At 41.7% G+C, this 22,582-nt stretch overlaps 2 gene segments (V, D, J or C); both read right to left on the reverse strand.

The window, feature by feature from the left end:
• The window catches only part of LOC106724062, a 51,601-nt gene extending 47,948 nt beyond the window's left edge, over positions 1–3,653 (reverse strand). Inside the window, 2 exon segments of the C gene segment in view lie at positions 3,044–3,355; positions 3,504–3,653. Coding sequence covers positions 3,044–3,355; positions 3,504–3,549 — 358 coding nt within the window.
• The window catches only part of LOC102264001, a 287,655-nt gene that overhangs the window by 132,742 nt on the left and 132,331 nt on the right, over positions 1–22,582 (reverse strand).

The raw sequence follows: 22,582 nt of genomic DNA on the forward strand, positions 1-22,582 counted from the left end.
ATGTGTTGTGAAATTTTGCACCTGAAACCTGTATAATTTTGTTGACTAGTGTCACCACAATAAAATGGGGGGAAAAGATGAAAAACAAGTGGCTGCATCTTGTCGGCACTCAGTATTTTAGTTCACTTTTTTCCTCAATTATTTCATTGTTTAGTTTCCCCTTTCTTATATGTAGCATTTTTTATTGACTAGCCCTATATGTGCCACTCAATTTACTTACTTTCTGTCATTAGCTTTTTACAACAACACTGTGAAGTTGGAACTCTTTTTTCAACCCTAAGCAGAACCTTAGTTCAGGCTTTAACACTAACTTTAAACCTAACTGTAATCATAGCCCTTGGCTTAATCCTGGCCTTAGCCCTCACCCTAGATCAGTGGTTCTCTTTGGCGGTCTAACTACCCTTTCACAGGGGTCGCCTAAGACCATAGGCTTAATCCTAGCCTTAGCCCTCACCCTAGAGCAGCGGGTTCTCAACTTGTGAGTCGCGACCCCTTTGGCGGTCGAACGACCCTTCCACAGGGGTCGCCCAAGACCATCCTGCATATCAGATATTTACATTACGATTCATAACAGTAGCAACATTACAGTTATGAAGTAGCAATGAAAATAATTTTATGGTTGGGTCACAACATGAGGAACTGTATTTAAAGGGCCAGAAGGTTGAGAACCACTGCCCTAGATGGTTTTAGAAGACAGTGTAAAGTTTATGTCAGGAACACAAAATCTCTGAGTTAGAAAACATTTGACAGATCATCTGGATCACTGTTCCATTATTCCAATTTCTTGACAGATGGTCATGAGCATCAGTTTGAACATGTCTGGTGGTGAGGGCACAGCTATGTTGCTCCTTGTTTCTAACGTTTTGGAGATGGCCTTTTCCACGGTTACCCCATCGTCCTCGAGCACACACTCCAGAGTCTGAAACCTGCTGCTTTCCCTTGCTACCTGTGGAAACTTGAGCAAGTACTTTAGCTTTTCTGTGCCTTCATGTTCTCATTTATAAAATGGGGATAATAATAAAAAGTGTATTATATGGTTGTTGAGAGGATTAAATAATAGAACACATGTAAAGTGCTCAGAAGAGTGCCTGGACTATAACAAGTACTCAGCAGATGCTAATTGTTATCACAGCTAACATACAGTTTTATGAATTTGCCAGGATATTTCCCTCTTCCTGCTCAAACATGTTTTTCCAAGTCTCTGTCAGAGGATCCACTGGGTCTCCTCCTAGGAATCCATCTTGCAAACCTTATAACAACATGGTACCAAAACTTTGACAGCATCTGCATAATTAGCTTCCAAATGTCATTCCTTTTCCAAAGTCATGATTTCAAACAGGGAGAAGAATTGTACCCTTTAGTCTTGGAAGTGCTCTTCACCTTTAAATCTAGCATAGATTTAAAGAAGAACAACAGGATATGAATAGCAGGTAGTGGGCTAGATGAGTATGATAGGGCCTGTGTGGTAACTTGGATACATCTCAGGAAAGTTGGGTCCAAATTCCCTTTCAGGAATGTAGGGCTCAGGGTGCCCAATCTGGAGAGGGATCTGAGAACCTGATTTTACCCAAGGGCAGAGTCAATATTCAGAACCTTGAGATAGTTTCACCAGAGAAACCATCCAACAGGGTGGGGTAGTGAGGTAGAGGCCAGGTACAGGCCTATGTTGGAATTAGGACACTAGGACAGAGTGAGTGGGCTTGAAATGGAGAGTTGAAAAGAGAGATTCTTGGAAATGTACCTGTTTGGGAAGATAAATGAGAAGAGCACATGAGATCATGGCTAAAATGCACAGAATAATTACATATTATAACTATATACATTATGTATATCTATCTATCTATCTATCTATCTATCTATCTATCTATCTATCTATCTATCTATGAATGAAAGGCCAGGCAGGATCATGAGGGGTGGGAGGTTTGGGAATAACTCTTGGTGAAACAATAAGGAGCCCTGACTGGAACCAACTGTGTGTGTCTGCAAACTTGTTAGCCTTTTTGCACTTCTATGGAAAGCAGAATATTTGGTAAGAAGGGTTAGTTGAAGAAAGTATTCCCTAGACATTGCTTGAAGTAGTCTAATGAGGCTTTGTCAATTTTTTTATTTTAAATTAAAAAATATTTTTTCAACTTTACTGATGTGCAATAAACTGCACATATTCACAGTGCACAGTCTGATAAATTTTATATACCTGTACATCCATGAAACCATCACCATAATCAAGTTACTGAACATATCCATCACCACCGAAAGTTCCAATGAGGTATTTTATAAGGTTAGTGATAGATATTGTAGATGAGGCCAGAAGGACAGCCACAGGTTTTGCCTCAGAATAGTCTGTCAATCATCTAAGTCTGGGAAAGTACATTGTTTAAGATAAAAGTGGAGTTTAAATTGAGCTGTCCACAGAAGGATAAGAAAGAAATTCTCCAGGCTTTATTTCTAGCACAGATAGAAGTAAAGAGGTAGAGAAGGAAGGGAGGTCAAAAGGCCATATTCAATCACTAATCATCAAAACAATACAGAATGCCAGAGATTGAATCTTGCCTTCTATTTTGGGCAAGATGGCATGCAGTGCATACTATTGATGCTGAAGAAAGGGAGTGTCCCTACTTTTCCAACCCCTCTCTTCCAGAACAGCTATATTCATGGCGTATGTGATTGGGGGAGAAACTGGACATCCATTACCTGTAGTCATATTTTGGAAAGTGCCCCTTTAATCTAATGCCCTCAGCACTTAGTGTGTGGCCAAATCTTTTATAAAGCTTCAAGAAAACTGTTAAAAGTGTACAGTGAATGCTACAACTCCTGACTTTGGCTCTGTCTCTCCTCCGGTCCCACAGTGGGCCACACCCCACTGGAGGTTGCCTCTCTGAGTAATATGAGAGCTCATGAGTGACCAAGGGTGAAGGAAAGGCAGTAATATCAGCCTTCTCTGGCCCCCATTTTTTAAACTATTTATTAAAGAGGAAATCATGATCTTGTTGGAATTGCTGTTCTACATAGATCTCTATGGTTTTTGAGCTGCTTAGAAGTGGGCCAGCAGCAGGGTGGTAGTCGCTGGCACAGTAGTAAATTCCTTCATCTCTTTCTGATGCTTTAAGGATCTCAAGCTCAGCCTCATTGCTTGAATCATTAATGTTAGCCCGGAACTTGCCGAAGAAACCACTGCCATACATGCCCCCTTCTCGGTGTATGAAAGTCATTGTGTTACCCTGGGTCTGCCTGTACCAGCTGATATAGTAGTTACTGATCGTTTCTCCCTTCAAGGAGCACCTGAGGGTGGCAGACATCCCCAAGGACATAGTCACCACTTGGTCTTGAGATACCAACACGATAGCTGACATGACTCCTGAAAGCAAAGACATGAGAGGGGCTCAGTGAGAACTGGGGCTACAATCATCGAGTAAGGGGCACTGTCCATGAGCTCCTGGCCCTGGCATTCTTGATGCCTCATTGTTGCTAGTCTTACTTGATTGAGTTTCCAGGATCTACCTTACCTGTCCAGAAGAGGGTGAGATAGATGAGCGAGCAGTTCCTCTGCATGGCTCCACTTGGGATAGCTCTGCCTCTGAATTCACCCTCTGCCTGGTCCCTCCTCTGAGTCAACACCTTCTCTGTGACACATTTGTGACTGAGGAAATCAGCCCTTGTCGGCAGCTTTTCTGTTTCCCATGAGGGGTTTTGGCCAAATCACAGGAGTTTCACAGAGCTTATAGCCTGTTACTGGCATGATAGTACCACCTTCAAGATTGATAATGTGGTCCAGATAAGGAAGGACACTTCAAAAAAGGTTAAGACAGCTTATTTGATAACAAGGTTTCTGCTTTCTGCCTTAGAAGTTACATTTGATATTATGCTCCATTTTCATGTTAGATGTACTTGTTATATGCTCTGTGGTGATGTCACAGTCAATGCGAAGAGAATTATTGATATTTACAGCTGTAATCAAAAGAACCATCAAATAAGGAGATCGATGGACTACGGGTGTTGTAATGATTTTGTGTTTACTGCAAACTCCCTCCAGGCAGAGTTGGATAGCTGCATAAGGGTGATTCACCCAAGTGTAAAAGAGCAAGCCAATGAAATATTGTTTCCAAATTTGAGCCAGTTTCCTGATCTTCATTGAGCTCATCTGTCTTTTCTGAAGATAGGTCACCTATGTTGAATTGCATAGAGCCAAATATTGTTAAAAAAAACTTAGAAACCACCACTACCTTCCAGTTTATGACAGCCTAAATTTATATGTTTTCAAAACAGAGGCATGCTTGAACTTTTGGGACCTACACTTTTGAATTTCAAGAACAATAATCTATGCAATTTTGAAATAAACAGGTAAATTAATCATGGAAACTAGAGGGTACAACAGACGCTGGGAGGAGGATCCTTTGGTATGCAAAGAAGCAGGAGCAAAGGCAGCACCCAACATCTGAGGATAGATGCAGGACCTAAATTCCCTTGCTAGTGGAGGAGAGACCCACCTAAACTTTCTTGTTTTCCCGCATGTGACTGGGACCAGATTGACCTGAAGAAATTCAGATAGAAGCAAGCTCGTTTGCTTGATCTCATGGTAGTTGCTCTCCTTACCTTGAGTCATCTCATTTACCCAACTGCCTTAGCACCCAACATCTGAGGATAGATGCAGGACCTAAATTCCCTTGCTAGTGGAGGAGAGACCCACCTAAACTTTCTTGTTTTCCCGCATGTGACTGGGACCAGACTGACCTGAAGAAATTCAGATAGAAGCAAGCTCGTTTGCTTGATCTCATGGTAGTTGCTCTCCTTACCTTGAGTCATCTCATTTACCCAACTGCCACTACCACCATTCCTAGAGGACCATTAGCAAGTACTCAGGGTGGTCTCATTCTTTGAAATGACAAAATCCATCATCAGTACTCACCTGATGGACACAATGATGCCCATTCTCTATAGCTCTTTGAGAGTTGTTCAGGGCAGCTTCTCTGGACTTACATACTTCATCTTTTTATATCAGGCTCTTAGCTCTTGGCACATCCTATAATTTAGTCATTTTACTACTCACTAGATCCTAAAGATTCACTGGTAAATGGCAGATGTTATCTCTCCTCTTATAAAACGTATGTTCTAGCATGAGACCTAGTCATCACTTAATGCATAATTTGCATAATGAATTCCTCCACTGCAGCTGTTATAAGTACTGCGTAGAAGCAGAAGTAATATGAGACCATGTTACTGGGGCCAGGATCTGGTAAGGGAAGGCTTCCCTAAAGACGTGACTTTACAGATAAGACTCCAAAGCAGAAGTTACCCAGCTATGCTAGATGGAGTCTTTTTGTCCCTCCAGGTCTACTCTACTTCTTACTCTAGGAGGCTGACCTTAATGGACAACATCCACCTGGTTCCCTTGCTCTCTGCTATGCCATTTAGTTTGACCAGTGGGAGGTACTATTAGGAGATTGGAGAGGAGGAGAGTGAGGTACGTTGTTATTACCACCCATTACTTCTTGCAGGAATGCATATTGGCAGAGGCTGCTTTCCTCAACTGCAGGCTATAGCTTCTCTCCTCCACCTGCAGCATCCAGTAACGGCTCCTCTACATCATGTTTCAGGATTAGGGTGGCAGTGGCTTCTTTGTTGTCAGACCCAGGGTGTTTCACCATATCTTTTGGTTTCCCACAACCCAGCTGCATTAGTTTCCTCTGACTGCCTTAAAAGAACCACAAACTGGGTGGCTTAAAACAATAGAAATGTAATGCCTCCCTGTTCTGGAGGTTAGAAGTCCAAAATCAAGGTGTCAGTAGGGCTGTACTTCCTCTGAAACATGTAGGGGGATTCTTTCTTGTCCCTTCTGAACTTCCGGTGCTTTGCTCTAATCTTTGGTGTTCTTGGCTTGGCTTGTGGTGTGTCACTTCAGTCCCTGCCTTCCTGGTCACACTGTGTTCTCTCTCCATCTCTGTCTTCACATGACTGCTTCTCATAAAGATGTTGGTCATATTGTGTTTGGGACCCACCCTACTCCAGCCTGACCTCATCTTAACCAATTATATTAATTTTAATGATCCTATTTGCAAATAAGGTCAATTTCCAAGCTACTGGAGGTGAGAACTCAACATATCTTTTCTTTTTTTTGACATAATTTAATCCATAACACCTGCCCACATCTTTGTAAATGCCCCTTGCATTAGATTCTCTCAATCACCAATTCAAGAGTATCCTCTGCCTGATACACCAGGTATCAGGGGGCATGTGTAGAGAAAGATTATTCTATTTATAAAAAAATGAGGACATGTAAGAAAAAGCCCTGAGGCAGGAGGAAGTGCTGTGGGCTTAAAATTGCACTAATAGCAAAAGAACAATTAGCTAGGCTCAAAGAAGTCTGTCTTCTTAGATAATTACTGTTGAGCTCTCCCAAATTATTCAGAAAGTCATTCTGAAAAATCCCAAGAATGTGCTTATGTTTATGACTATGACTTATATCTGCGATAGGTTAGAGGCAATTTTAAGAGTTGATTGCTAATGGGCAAAAGCAACCTTCCTTAAGGCCTGACTAGGAGTGAGTCAATGTTAATAATAAATCAAAGCCAGAGATAGAAGACAGTAGTGGGGAGGTAACCAGTTATGATGCGGTAGAAGCTCAGGGCAGTGGGTGTCTAGAAGCTGTGCCGTGCCTGGTCTGGGAGAATCAGGACCTGCAGCACACCTTGGCCTTCTTGGTCAGGTCACACGGCAGGAGCAAGATGGAATTTGAATACAAATGTAGCCCTTCTTGGGGTGCCCAGGTGGAAGGTAGGAAAGTGTGCCAGGGCCTCGTCCTTGGACTCTACCTTTCTCAGGCTCTGTGCAGGCTGTTCCTTGTGCTGATTCTTTCTATGTCAAGGCCAGCACTTAGCCACATCTTCCCATGACCTGGGGGATGCCTGTTTTTTCATGTGATTTTCCAGGAGAACTAATGTTTATTTTCAGCCTGTGAGGAATAAATGAAATGATATTTGCAAACACTTGACTCATTGCTTGGCTATTTGTTAGTTTCCTCCTTGATATATTTTTATAAAAACAAGGATGCCTGAGACCTGAGTGGTTAATAGCAGAGGCAAAAGTGGTTTGGAGGGATTTATCCATCCTTCCCCATCATCTCCATCAGCTTCCCATTTTGACGTCTTCAGATTATGAAAATATAGCCTCAGGCAAGTTCCCGAGGCATCTTCCAATGAGATCGCTACTCTTCAGCAATTCTGAAGTTGCCTTTGCATGTAGTGCTTTATGATGTACAAGTGCTGCCTCACACTTGTTACTCGATCTGTCTTTATCTCTTAGGTAATCCCTCCAAACTTCTTGTGGAACTCATACTGCTCCTCAGAAGTGCTGATTGAAATGAAATGATTTTTTCTGCCCACAGGATGCTTGACTTGAATGTGAGTTGCTGTCTACAACATACAGGAGAGCGAAGGAAGACCAGTGAGGAGCTCATTCCCAAGATCATGACCATAGGAAGGACCCCAGGTCTTTGGGTTGTGGCTTTAAAGATAGACTATATCATTATAGAAACTTCTGTTCCCTTCAGCCTCACCAGACAGAGGAGGGTTAAGAAACAGACTGCTGACCCTAATATATAAACTGCCACAAGTGCTTTCTGCTTTTCTGTAAGATGTCTAGAGATGGCTGTAAGGCTGAGGTCATTACTATTTCATTTTCAGGGCCACAGTGCTGCTTGTGGGTCCCAGGCAAATCAGCCAATGGATTATATAGCAATGGAGGAAGATGTGTTTATTGAGAACAGAAACAAAAATGAAATATTTGAGGTGTTAGGGACCTTAGCAAGCCCTTGAATTTATGTTTCAGCGTTCACTTCCCATAATCTCAAGAAGAGAGCTGCTTTTCTGTTCTTCAAGTGAGTTCCTTGAGCTCATCCTCCATTTCTTTGAATTTGCACAGACTGTTAAGAGCAAGCAGCCCTACCTTTGCTCAGACAAGACTCAGACAGAACACTACCTATAAGACTGGTCGGGGTCCTGGAACTTGGCGGGGGGTCCTCTTTTTTCAGTGCCTTCTCTAGTTCTCAAGAAGTAGCTATGCCGTAGTTCAGAGACTACTGTACTTAGAAAGGCTTGGAAAATCTGTATTTGTGCCTGACACTATCACTTATTGCAAATCACTTACCCTCTCAAGACCTCAGTTTTCTAAACAATAAAATTGGGATAATATGACTTCATACGGTCATGAAATAATGGACGTGAGTACACTTTGTGATAGATCTACAGTTAGACTGCACTGGCGGTCAGCTGACAGTGTGGAAGCTGCGAAGGGCAGGATTTGGTTTGTGACCTATCTGGAGGCAGAGGAGCAGCACCACCCATAGAGCAGCACAGTAATAAGACCCGTCCTCTTTCACGGTGGTTTCAAGACTCTCCAGGGAGAATTGGCCTTTTGAATAAAGTTGCTCTGGAGACCAGAGTCATAGATGTCTCCTTGTTGATATATAATTTCAGGGAGCCATCTTGGTTCCTCTTATGCCAGTATATGGTACGGTCATTAATTTCCCATTCTGTCATTTGGCACTGTAAAATTTTGCTTCTACTAAAAGGAACAAACATTTCTTGTTGCTCCAACAGGCATCTGGCTTGATTCCTGAAAAACAAAATCAAGGTAAAAGGAACCATACCTTTTAATGGTTCTTTACTCCATTTGTGGAAGTTCTTTTTATTGCTTGTTGCAATATATTTACTTTGGATCTTTTATTTATATATCAAGAGAGCTACTTCCTGGGAAGGGAGATAGACTGTGCTAAAATGCCACTCTTCCACAGGACAAGAGCCCATAACTGTCATGCAGAATTTACAGAAAAAATTATTGTATTGATGTAATTCTTAGTGGCATTTAAGTGCCTACTATTGTACTCTGCCCATATAGAACACACCATAAATGTTGATGCTGGACTGAATAAAACACAACACAAAATAAACATAATGGGAAGACCAAGGAAGTGGAGCGGGCAATGAAAATTAGATGAAAAAAAGCAAAGTTAAAGCATGGGAAAAGGTTTAGTAGAGTATGATAGACTTATCTGCTGAAAGAACAGAGTAGATCAAATGAAAAAAGAAGGGAATTATAACAACTTAGATAAGAGGAATGTGGAGGCAGAGAACAACTGGAGAGGAAATTAGGACAGTTATCTTCAGGCAGTGGTTCTGGTTCTCAATCTTGGCCCCACATTGGGATCACCTAGGGAGTTTTCAAAAGTACTGAAGCCTAGGTACTATCCCCAAAGAGTCTGACTTAGCTAATCTGGGGTGGGGCCTGGGAATCAGGATTTTAAAAAAAAGCTTCCTAGGTAATTCTATGTGCAGCTGGGGTTGAAGACCTCTGGGTAAGAGATCATTGGTCAAACAAAGAATAAACCATGCAGTGCAGCAAGGGCTTATTACAGTGTTGTCCTCAGGGGATAAGACAAAGCCTATGGCCAGGTGTCTGTCACCTGTGACTGAATGGCTCTGCCAGTCTTCTGTTCCTTGTCCTTTCTCCAGGAACAGAATGGACCTTCAATGGCTCTCCTCCTTGGTGATTGCTCACAATGGTCTCTTATGAAGAAGAGGGTGTGAGGGCCTGCTTAGGTCAACATCAGCCATCTCTTTGCTCCCCTGAACTCCTACAAGTGCAGAGCACTTACTGAGTGCTTAGTAAATATTTGCTAGCTGCTATGGTCCTTGTCCGCTGGGTCCTTCTATACTGATTGAAATGGGCTAAGTCTATGGTCCTTGGTTTTTCCTCTTAATCCTAACCTGACCTTCAAGATCCAAATTCTGCCCTATTCAACTCTCTTCTGAGAGGTAGAATTCAGCCAGGGTGGCTGCTAACCAGATGTGATTCCTTACACTGGACAACACATCACTGTGTGTGTGAGAGATGGAATGCAGCTTATAGCACACCAGACCCACAGAGTAATGGGTTATTGCTGTATTTCAACTATGTATTTTCTTTTCCCTTCCTCCCCTCCTTTTTTTTCTTCCTCTCTCTCTCTTTTTCTCTAGTAAATCCCAGGCTCACAGAAGATCACAGTCATCTGAGGAGACCTACCACTGAGAGTGAAAATGTGTTCAGTGCCCTGAAGTGACCACCAGTATTTAGAGGGGATGACTTACCTCTGCTCTCCTGGAACTGCTGATTTGCTGAGAGAGAGAGAGAGAGAGAGAGAGAGAGAGAGAGAGAGAGAGAGCCGTGGGTTGAATATAAAGTTATTCTGTCACTGGAATTCTTCTTTGATTTCCCTTGCTTGCTGGAATAGCTGTGGGGCCTCAGTTAGAACATGGAGAGGTCAAAACAGAAAGTTTTATGCTGAGAAGAGACTAATCTTTTGCCTTTGCTGGTAGAAGTCTATTTATAAAAAACAAACTAATGGTAATTTTTTACTTTCATCCAATAATATCCCAATAGAGAGGAAAATGCTAGAAAAACTTGGATTGGTTATTAGTTTAAAAGAACCTGAATAAAAGCCCCTCGTCCTTTTTTCTATTTTTCTGCACACAAATAAAAAGCACTCCTAATTTTCCTCCTCTAAAATAGAGAAAAATATTTCACTCAAGGTTCCTGGTTGGGAGTAGGGTTGGTATATAGGTCAGAGATAGGGAGAAGATAAATGTTTTTTGTGTTTCTTTGGTGACAGGGACTTAGAAAAAAGTAGAATGTGGATGCTTCAGTGCTTATAAGAAGCTCAAATTCTGTATTTTAGAACTATACAGCTGTGGAATTCATCTTATATTAATCTTCAACGTGGCATTAGTCTCCCAGGACAGAAGGTGGTGGCATAACTGGGCTCTCCCAGAGCCATAGGGAAATTCTCTGTCTCATCTTCCCAGCGAAGTAAATAAAGGCCTTTATCTTTCCATCAGAGGGAGAGGGGTGAGCTGCAGGAGGCCTCCCTGGGAGTGAGACCCTCTCCGCTCTACCTCAACTGGAAGAGAGTGAGATGATCCTATCTTCTGGGTTGGGTCTATGCTGCTAAGGAGATAGAAAGGCCTCACTCTCTTTCCCTTGTGAAAGGGGAGTGGTGGGCCCAGCTGCCAGGACAGACTGATCCTCCATGCCAATAGCATCCATAGCCACCAACAAAAACTTGCATTATCCATGCTCTTTCTGGTTGACCTTCCTGCCCTGACACAATTCCATAGGTGCCCCCCGAGTTCTTGGGTTCTGAGCTACCATACTTAGTACTTTCACTTAGTTTTATCACAGGTTGGGAAGACAAAGAAATGAGGCTGAAAGCATACCAAATCTCCAAACATGGGGTCAGCTCTAAAGAAAAAGGACTAATTGAGGAGACAATGGCAGAGAAACATGGACACACTCTAGTGTGCTTTGGGGAAGGCAGTTGTGTAGATTTAAAAAAGAAAAAAAGCCCTGGCTGGTGTGCTGCTCAGTGGTAGAGTGTTGACCTTCACACCAAATGTTTGATTCCCAGTCAAGGACACCTACCAGGGTTGCAGGTTCATTCCCTCCACCCCTCAAGTGGCATATGGGAGGCAACCAATTGATGTTTCTCTTTCACATCGATGTTTCTCTCACTCTCTCTCCCCATCCCTCCCTTTTACTTTCTCTAAAAATCAATGGAAAAAAGTATCCTTGGGTGAGGATTAATAATAACAACAAAAAATAAGTAAAAAAGACACTATGATAGTTTGGGGGGCTAAAAGAAGAGAGTTCCTAAACCAACTAAGTGGTAAATTTAGTATTTGAGCAGATATTCCTATAGCAGCTTGGGTCACCATAGCCCAGTGCCCTGATCACCCATCTGCATCTGCTGCTGCCCCACTGCCACACCCTGTGCACCTCTGACTTTCTGGGGCTTGCGGTGAGTCTTTATTGGAAACTGAAAATGGGTATAGAGACAAGGACTCGGGTAAATAAAGGGTGGGGCAAAAATAGGATTACAGTTCATGACATCGTTTATTCTTGTATTATTATTTATTAACCTTTATATTATTTTCCATACAAACAACTGTAAACCTACTTTTGCCCCACCCTGTACTGCATCTGTCATATTCACCATGGCTAGAGACACCATAGTTTGATGGCTGTTTATTATTTCCATGGTTCTGTTGTGTTAGAGCCTAGTTTAGAATGCGAGTGCTGTTATGTACAACATGATGTGACAAGTTAAAGGGCTGTTAACATTGAGCTGTGTAATGGACACTTAGGATGAGTGAATGAAAAGATTATTGAATGGAAATACAAGCTATTCAGTTGGCAGGGCTTTAATTGTCAAGTTGTCTAAGGGTTTGCACACGTGCATGACTGAGTACTGACTGTGAACTTGGGAAGTTACCAAAGGAGGGCAAAGGGAATACTATGTGCAGCAAGTCGGCTCTGCATCATGAACAACCTCAGCATATATCAAATGGAAATGCATGGGGAGTGAAATCATGGCACATGACAAAGCACACAGTATTGATCTAAATTGAGAGCAGTGTTCAGGCCATGGTGAAAAAGCAGGGATGTAAGATGACAGAAACTGCATAGGGAACAGCTCATGCCAAGATGGACTAGTAGAGCACATGGAAAGAGGATTTTTGCAAGACTCAACTGACAATGATCTCTCTGTCAGAATATCTTCTTTTAAAAAGTGCCAGCTTGCCAAAACCGGTTTGGCTCAGTGGATAGAGCGTCGGCCTGCGGACTGAAGGGTCCCAGGTTCGATTCTGGTCAAGGGCATGTACCTGGGTTGCGGGCACATCCCCAGTAGGAGATGTGCAGGAGGCAGCTGATCGATGTTTCTCTCTCACCAATGTTTCTAGCTCTCTATCTCTCTCCTTTCCTCTCTGTAAAAAATCAATAAAATATATTAAAAAAATAAAATAAAAAGTGCCAGCTTAAGTCCCAGAATTGGTGACCCAGAGGCTGAGCTGAGGGTCATAGTGACAGCACGCTAGGAGGGGAACTGTTGTCTCTACTTACCATCTGCTGTATTTGTGTTGACTCACAATGTGCTTGGGGACTCAGCTGGACAGCATACCAAATGCCCAGCAGAACTCCCAAAGTTACTGTTGGTCCAGAGGGTCCCTTGTTAATAAATATTATAGCACAAACTATGTATTTATCCAGGGAAGAATGATAGGGAAGGGATACTAGTAGAAAAAGAAGACATAGTTTAAAAAACTATGGCAATTAAAAATGTTTATTTTTGAGGAAGAGATGTAATCCAGACAATTTCCCCCTTATGTCAATAGACTAAATCCTAAGCTTCAAGCATGGAGAGGCCAAGGACAAACTTTTTTTTAGGGCAAACAAGATGAGGAAAAGCTGCCTCTGTGTACACACACAAAGCAGCTATGCCATGGAGACCATGGCCACATTACAATGAGGGCCTCCCTGTGTGGTTATCAGGGACCCCAACTCACTTAGGCAGATCATCACGTACAAAAAGGCTCTCAGCTTCCCTCTAGACAATACTCAGGTTCCATCAGTCCTCTTTTCTTCTAACAGTGTGTGAAACCTAGCTCATTTTGACTGGTAGAAGAGGCCTTGGGAAAGGCTTGGAAAAAAACAGGGTCAAAATTCACATAAAGACCAGAGATGCGGTTATTAGAACTGCTGGTTAAAAATCTTTCTGCAATCCAGGCAGTCATCCTCTTTTGACCCCCTCTTTGGTCCTGTAGCTAAATTGAGGAATCAGCATTATGCGCTTGAGTTACTGCTCTGGTTGGGTGGGAGAGTTAGAGACAAGCCCTGTCACTTAAAAAAAAAATCTTTTCATTTTAAAGTAGGGACTAGATCCATGTGGGACTATTGTGAAGAGTAAGTCATCCATGGCTGCAACATACCAGCATCACCAGATGGGGTGCGGGAATGTAGGCAATTTATAAAACCTTTGTGACAGCTTCTGTGACCACAGGGGAAGATGTTGACTCGACTTAGCATTTTTAAACTTAAGTATTCACCTCACGCCAATGTACGCAGCTGTTTTCTCTCATCTGAGGTTGGTTATTTGGGAATGCAGAAAGATGAGGCATTATTTCTTTAAATAAAATATTCTCTTTCATTACATCAGTCTACAGGCTGACACACTATCCACTGAGCCAAACCAGTGGTAATCATGAGCACATATGCGGAATTTAACACCATGAGCATGAGTGAGATCACCTAGGGAGCGATAACGGAAGGGAAGGGGGACCCAGCAAGGGCTATGGGTGCTCTATAGTTAGAAGCAGATAGAAGAGGAAGAGCCAGTGAAGGAGACTGAGAAGGAGAGGCCACACTTTTCTCTTTATATCAATCAATTCTGCTGTGGTAACAAACAGCACCAATATCTCAATAGTTTAGACAATGAAAATTTACTTTTGCTTCTGTTTTTACTACAACTTGGTGCCTACAAGGTGTCTGCCAACCTCTGTTCCCTGTGTCTCCCCATTCCAGAATCCATGTTGAAAGATAACAGTATTTGGGACACACTGTTCTCATGGCAGAGGAAAAAAAACAATGGGAGAGGAAAAGCATCTAAACGCGGCATCTCAGAAGCTAAGCATGGAGAGCATTTCAAGAAGAAATGGGTGGCCACTGCTTTGAGGTTAGCTGTTTATTCCTGTGTTTGCTTTATGTCTGTTTCCTCTTATCTAAAACTGGTAAGTCCATGAGGGCAAAGCCCATGTTTATTTTGTTCACACTATGTACTCAATGCTTGGCCCAGGACTAGGCACAAAGTAGGGCTCAAATTATATTTGTTGCACAAGAAATAAAAGCCAGTCTGAATCTTTATGATTAATTCAGTAGGCAAAGAGTAGTATCAGATTCCTAACATAGAGTTTGATCTTAGCAAAAAAAAAAAAATGAAAGCCTGTACAGACCTGTTGGCCTCCTGTACACCTCCTCTCAACATCATTAGAAGTCCTTCAATCTGGACACACAGCATTAAGGAAACAGCAAGAAACCATCTGGGGGATTCTCCCATAATCCTTTAGGGCAGTGTTAGCTACTAGAATCTCATGAGATGTGAATGGATGTGCCATTATAGAAATAGTTCTCTGATGCCAATCCTGGGTTAAGTAGGTATCTTTACAGCAGGAATTCTCAGAGCACTTAATATGATAATAAAGAATTGTAAATATTAACAGAGATATTAATATAGTGCATTTGCCAAACTTATTGGACCATGGAATTCTTTTAAATTGCTTAACTGTGAACATATTGGGGGACTAGGATATTCTGAAGAACAATTTGACAAATCTTGCCCCAGAGTTTTGTAACAATTCTAAGAAGAAAGAAATTATATGAAATTCCTTTTTTTAGTTGACATGGGGAGAAACTCCCCTTGTTGGGTTGAGTCAAAGGGTATTGTAGTCTGATTCATTATTCTGAAGCAATTGATCTTCCTTCTATGTGAGAGGATTATCATTTCCTGACTATTGTTACACGTCTGTCTTACAGTGCCTTCTGTGGGAAGGGTGTGAGTCCTTGCCCAGTAGATTTGGGGATTGGTCACAGGAGGGCTTTGGCCAATGAATATGAGTGGACATGATAAGTGTCATGTCTGAGCAGAAGCTTTAAGAAGTATCTCTCTGGATTCTAGAGTTTCTGCCAGCAGCTCTCTTGTTCTTTTTCCTCTGCCATGAGAACAGTGTGTCCCAAATACTGTTATCTTTCAACATGGATTCTGGAATGGGGAGACACAGGGAACAGAGGTTGGCAGACACCTTGTAGGCACCAAGTTGTAGTAAAAACAGAAGCAAAAGTAAATTTTCATTGTCTAAACTATTGAGATATTGGTGCTGTTTGTTACCACAGCAGAATTGATTGATATAAAGAGAAAAGTGTGGAAGGCTGATATAACTATGAAAGCTGTTTCTTTCCCAAACTTCCAGAAGAGAAACAACTCCAGAGAATCAAAAAATAGAATGGCTCCATTTAAAACTGAATTTTTTATACTCCACAAGAGAAAACATACACTCTTGCTCTGACTGAAAACAACTCCATGAATTGAAACAACTTGATCAGCCTGGATAAAGATTTATAGAGTTATTGTAGGCTATAAGGTGCTGACATATCTGAGAAGAAATCTCAATATTTCAAACCAAATGAAATCAAAGAACACACAGAAGTGGAAGTTCATGGCCAGTCCCAGTGGCATTATTGCCTCCCTGTAGAGCACATTACTTTCTTAATAGTCTCTCCAGATTTCCTCACACTTCCCATTAGCAGGGTGGGGAGGAGGTCAGTGCCCTGCAGCACCAAATTCAGGGAAATCCCAGGTTTGGGAGGGCTCTTAAATAAGAACCGAAAGTTAATGGGAGTGACTGTTATTCAAGAAAATAATGTTCTTTCCCTTTCCCCTCTGCTTTTCTTAATTCTTTATCTTCTCAACCCATACCATTATAATTTTGCTGGTCTCTTTTGTAGATGTACAGTAGCAGAATTTTGGGCATCTCTAAGCTTTACTTGATAGGGAATTTACTACATCTGTCGGTAGGAAGCCCCCATGAAAGCTCAGATAAACAATAGCTTCCCCACAAGAAGAGGCTGTGTCTAGTCTAGGTTCATGATTTTTTAATCAGCTTTCAGTTTGTTAGTCTATCTACTCCATCTATTTCTATCTCTATCTATCATCTATCTATCTATCTATCTATCTATCTATCTATCTATCTATCTATCATCTATCATTTATCATCATCTATCATCTATCTAAACTAAGAACATCATACCTAAGTGTGTGTGTGTGTGTGTGTGTGTGTGTGTGTGTGTGTGTGTGACTGTTGAGGGTGCTCATCTTCCTTTCTGAGTCATCTTAAGAATCCTCCAAGCATATGTTACCTCAGGGTAGCAGGTGTTTTCTCTGTTATTAGCTCCATCACCTCCTCTGAGAACCCGTTCCCAGTTCTAGGCCATTGCTTTTCTCTCTATGTTCTCACAGCTGTTTTCTCCTTCCTCTGTTAATAAGTCTCTATTTTCATGTCTGTTTTACCCGCTAGAAAGAGCACCTTGAGGACAGAAATTGAGCTTTGGTTGTTTTTGTAACTCAGAATGTGGCACCGCATGAGGAATACTGAATGTATTCAGTACACACATGAGGGATGAGAATATGCATCCCCATAATCATAGGTTTGTGTATTTTAATAATATAGCGACTGAAAATATCCACTCAAAATTCAAAACACCCAAAGAGCTCATCATATGTCCAGCCAGGAGTCACTGAAAAAATAATAATTGTAACTCCTCTGATTTTCTCATAGCTGGTCAGCTTCTCTCTCTGGGTGGGTTTTGCTTACCTGGGTCCCTAGGCAGGAATTGGCTCAGAAATATTAAGAATGCTTTGACCCTTTCGGTTGACCTGTGTGCCCCCAAATGACCTTTTGAGTATGTCAGACAGTTAGAGAGTGGGTGAAAATCATTGGCCTCTGAAAACCCTTGGCCCTTAGATTACTCCAAAGTGGCAAGGCTTGGGGCCCTACTGTGGCTGAGAGTCAGTGATGCTCACCCAATTCTGGGAAATCCTAGAATCTACGAGAGTCATTCATTTAATCATACAAATAAATTTCAATTTGTCATATTCAATGATAAGCAAAAAGCAGATAAAGTTCTTGACTTCTCAGAGCCTACAAACTAGTGAGAAAATAGACATTAATGAAATTAATGAAATATTACAAACTGATATATGAAAGCATATTTTAAAAACCCTAAAAGCTAAACTCTGAACTTTTTGGAAGATCTTAAGATGTCTCTGAATAATTGATGTGTAAACTTTGATCCAAAAGATAAGTAGGAATTAAATAGGTGATGAGGAGATGGGAGAAGTGTCCATTGGAAGGGAATAATATGTGCAAAGGCCCTGGAGTGGGAGGGTGCATTCAAGCAAATGGAAGAAGGTCTGTTTAAGCATAGACAATGCAGAAGAGAGGGGTAAAAATTATTGGCAGTGGAGGTGAGAAGGGGTCTAATGTCGGTGGTCTTAATACAGCATCTAGAAGGGTTCAGGAATCTGGAGAAGTACTGTATGTAAATTAATTAAAGAGTCCAGAGATAAAATTTTGAAAGGCATTTGGGGGCCCAGAGGAGCTTGGCTAAAGAAACCAAGTTCTCCTTGTCTCAAGAACCCTTGCTATTTAATAACACAATTTGTCCTAAGGCAAGGTAGATATACACTTCAAAGGCCAGGGTTTAGTCTACAGAGTCCATTGTCAGATTGGTGAAACTGCCTATGGCTGTTCAGGTGTTTGGCCAGTAGGAGGCAATAACATGTAGATTAAGATACCCTCAGCTGTCTGGCAGCAAGCAATCATTTAATTCATCTTTTTCAGGTTTGGGGAAATGCCCTCAGCCATCTCCAGATGATTCAGCCCTGCTGACATGCTGGAATTGGCTTCCGGCAGGGGTCAGACTGTGCAGAGTCTTAGAGGTCACTTTAAGGATGTTTGGTCATTTGCTCTTTTGCCTGTAAACAATGGGAATTCAGGGATATAACATGATCATATTTGTATTTTCAAGAAATCTTGTGGCTGCTGTGGAGAGGACATATTGGAAGGCCCCAGAGACCAGCTAGTTTATTTAGTTTATTCAAAAGGATAGTAAAATGATTCAAAGGAAAAAAAATGGCAGTTTTTGTAGTGTTGGTAGTGGAGGATGGAGAGAAGTGCATGAATTTGAGATGATGATGTTATTCAGTGAGATAGGAAAGTTTAAGAGGGGGCCATCTTTGGAAGGAAGATCTTGATTTAAGTCTTGGAGTTGAGTGGCAGTATCTTTGAGACATCTAGGTGGACATGTTGAATAGTCAGGTGAACACATAGATATTAATTCATGTATTCAACTCATATTTATTGACTACCCACTACATGCTAGTCACAGTATTGAGAATTGCATGAACCAGAAAAATATATTAAACTTGAATTCTCCTCTTCAGAAGTTTAAAATTTATGAGACAGAATGGTTGAAGGTATTGAGTATAGAGAAATAGGGCTTGAAAGGCTGGATATGATAGCTGCCTTCAAACATTTGAAAAAACAAAGGTAGAACTTAGTCTGTGTTGTTTCAGAATGTGGAACAAAACCCAATATACCTATATATATAAAAGACTAATATGCAAAATGTCCCCTCAGGAGTTCGACTGGGAGACGGGAGTTCGATTGCTCACTATGACGTGCGTTGACCACCAGGGGGCGGTGCGGAATGAAGGGAGGCCCTGGCCGGCAGCCGGAAGGCCCCGGTCGGCCCTGATCACCAGCCAGGCCTAGGGACCCTACCTGTGCATGAATTTCGTGCACTGGGCCTCTAGTAAAGTTATAAGGAAGCAGACTTTGATTTGATATAAGAAGTAATTTTTAAAAAATAAGAATGTCCATCTATACTAATAAAAGGGTAATATGCTAATTAGACTGGATAGACTGGATGTCTTCTGGTCATCATTCTGGACGTCCTTCCTGACAAAGCTGGGGCCCAGGTGGTGCTGCCCGGGTCCTGGGTGCCTGCAGCCAGCCCAGGTGAAGCCTCCTGAGGTCCCAGGTGTCTGCCTGGGTGAAGCCACCTGGGGTCCTGGGTGCTGGCCTGGGCGAAGCCACCTGGGTCCTGGGTGCCTGTGGCTGGCCAGAGGGAGGGAAGCTTGGGTCCCAGGTGTGGGGGCTGAGGCAGAGGCAGTTAGGGGAGATCAGGCAGGCAGACGAGTGGTTAGGGGTGATCAGGCAGGCAGGCAGAGGGGTTGGGGTGATCCGGAAGGCAGGCAGAGGCAGTTAGGGGCAATCAGGCAGTCAAGCAGGTGAGCCATTAGGAGCCAGAGGTCCCAGATTGTGAGAGGGTGCAGGCCGGGCTGAGGGACCTCCCGCCCCCCTCCCTGTGTAGGAATTTTGTGCACTAGGCCTCTAGTTGAAAATATTTGAATTGAGAATGGATGACCATTTATTCAATCAGTATCTAATGAACATATAATTTGAGTGGAGGGATTCCTGCTTGACCTTTAAGATTCTTTCTGACTTTTAAATTAAATGATTCTAATTTTCTGTTTAAAAACTTAGTTGTCCAGAATGAAGGTCACAACTTGGATTTCCTTGAGTCCATTTCCTTACTTGGGCTCTCCTGTTTACTCTCTGTGCATTTTCAGGATGAAATGAGTAACTTCTTCAAGGTTGTGATATCTTCAGAATATACAATGTGTGATAGAAATTACATTCTCTTCCTTGAGTGTCTGTGGCCTCCTTTAATGCAGAGGAAGAGGTGTACTCCCATTTCCTATTTTTCTCTTGCTCTGAAACCATACCTTGGTTGCATGATGTTGGATGACCTGTTTGTAAGTGGAGCCAGTCAATGGCACTGTTTGTGGACACAAGATACTTCCTACTTGCTCCCTTTGACCAATCATATTTTCCATTTCTAGCTACACAGGATGCCTAAGATCTCCTTTGCTTGGGAGCCTGGTGGAAGTGTCATGCCTGTTATGCCACTACAGTTTGTGAAGAGTGGCTACAGTGTTCAGACAGGATCAAGCCTCGGACTGACTTGTGGCAAAACCACATACAAGTCTCATCTTTAGTGCTCAATCGGTTTTAATCAGGCACTAATAATTCATGTTTATTTTTTGGCTTGATCTTGAGTTGAAGGTGTATGGGACAAGATCCTGGGTTGCAGTGGATAAACCATGAAGGTCGCATGGTGTGTTAAAAAGTACACTGGCTCAATAAATATTAATTCATTTCTTAACTCACTTGTGGATGAATAAGAAATGGTCAGACCAAGAATTTATGCAATGCCTTATTCCAAGGAGTATACAAGGACAAAGTAGTACCTCATTGAGAATATTTATTATATTAGTAACACAAATAATCTGTAACCTGATTTGGGGATGACTGATTGCTTATCATGAGTCCCACACATGGCTGCACATCAGAATTCCTTCAGGAGCTTTTTACAAACATAAATTTTGTGTGGCATTTGGGAAAAACTGATTTATATTTCTCCACCTCTTTGAAATTTTTCAATAATGATGACTTCCCTAGACCAGTGCCTCTAAAAGTTTAATGTACATATAATTCACCTTGGGAATCTTGTTAAAATGCAGATTCTGATTTAGTAGATGTAGGGTGGTGCATGAGATTCAGCATTCTGACAAACTTGGGGTGATGCTGATGCTGTTTATCCAGAGACACACCTTGCAGTAGCAAGGTCTTAAACCGGAGAGGCTGGGGAGGAAGGTTGAATGATCTGGGAAGCCAGACCTCTTGCTCACACCATTCAATCAAAATCTCTGGGGATGTATTACAGACATTGGTATTTTCAAATAATTTCCCTAAGTGATTCAACTATACAGTTGGAATTGAGAACCATTGTTTAAGAGATACCTTGACCACATCTAATATCCATTTCTCTGTAGTGAGGTCAGATAAACCTGGGCACATTTTTCTTGTATGAAAACAACAACAACCAAAAAAGAAATAACCCAACAGTTCTATTGCTTATAGTAGATTTTCTCAAAGCATGTCCTTGGACGCTTGCATCAGAATGACTCTGTTACTTGTTATAAATACATTTTCCCAAACTTGCTCCAGGATAAACTGCATTAGAATCTTTGCAGCCTCATCTCAGGAATCTGATTGGACACAATCTCTCCAGGTGCTTTGCATGCACAATGAAGTTTGAGAAATACTGGCTTATAAGATAAAATTAAATCTCTTTAGCCTTGCAGTCAGGGGGTCTTTAAATAAATTGGTTTCTATCAGCATTTTTAAGCCCTCTCTTTTCCTGCTTTACTGCATTAATCAGCAACCTCTAAGATGGCTTCCAATGACCTAGCATTCATGCTGTCATGTAATCCTTTCCTCTTGAGTATGAGCTGTATTTATCGACTCACTTGTACTGAGTAGAATATGGCAGAAGTAATGGGATTTCACTTCCAAGATTAGGTTACAAAAAGACTGTGCCTTCCATCTTGGACATCCTCTATCCCTTAAAGTCCTTGCTATAGGGAAGCAAGCTGTGATGTTATGAGAGTCCCTATGGAGATGCCTACCTGAGGACTCAAGGCCTGCCAACATCCACATGAGTGAGCTTAAAGGTGGTCTCTTCCAGTCAATGCCAGTCTATGTCTTGATTGCACCCTGCTAAGATACCCTGAGCTAGGGGACCCAGCCAAGACCCACCTGGATTATTGACCCATAGAAACTGTGAAATAATAAATGTTTTGAACCTCTAAATTTTGTGGTAATTTGTTTTGTAACAATAGTACACCCACCTTGAAATACCCTTCCTCCTCCTTCCTACTTATCCAAACTCCACTTCTTTCAAGGCTTAGTTCTAAGAAACCATTCCTACAGTGATTTTTCTTTCATGAACTCCTAAAGCACTGCATATGAATTCAGTAGCACTCATTGCTAGATAGTATGTGCTTTTTTTTTCATTTATAATATTTAATTGTAAGTTCTAATGCTCCATCTTTAAAATGAATTATAAACACATTAATGAGAATATAACTTAGAATGGAAGTCGACTTAGAATGATTTCTATTCCCATGAACTATTCTAATATCATCTACACTAATAAAAGAGAAACATGCAAATTGGTGTCACTCTGCTATGCCCACCAGCCAATCAGAGTGACTATGCAAATTAACCCAACAAAGATAGCAGTTAATTTGCATACA

Source organism: Myotis brandtii, unplaced genomic scaffold, assembly GCF_000412655.1.
Source record: "Myotis brandtii unplaced genomic scaffold, ASM41265v1 scaffold70, whole genome shotgun sequence".
In the NCBI taxonomy this organism is placed as follows: domain Eukaryota; kingdom Metazoa; phylum Chordata; class Mammalia; order Chiroptera; family Vespertilionidae; genus Myotis; species Myotis brandtii.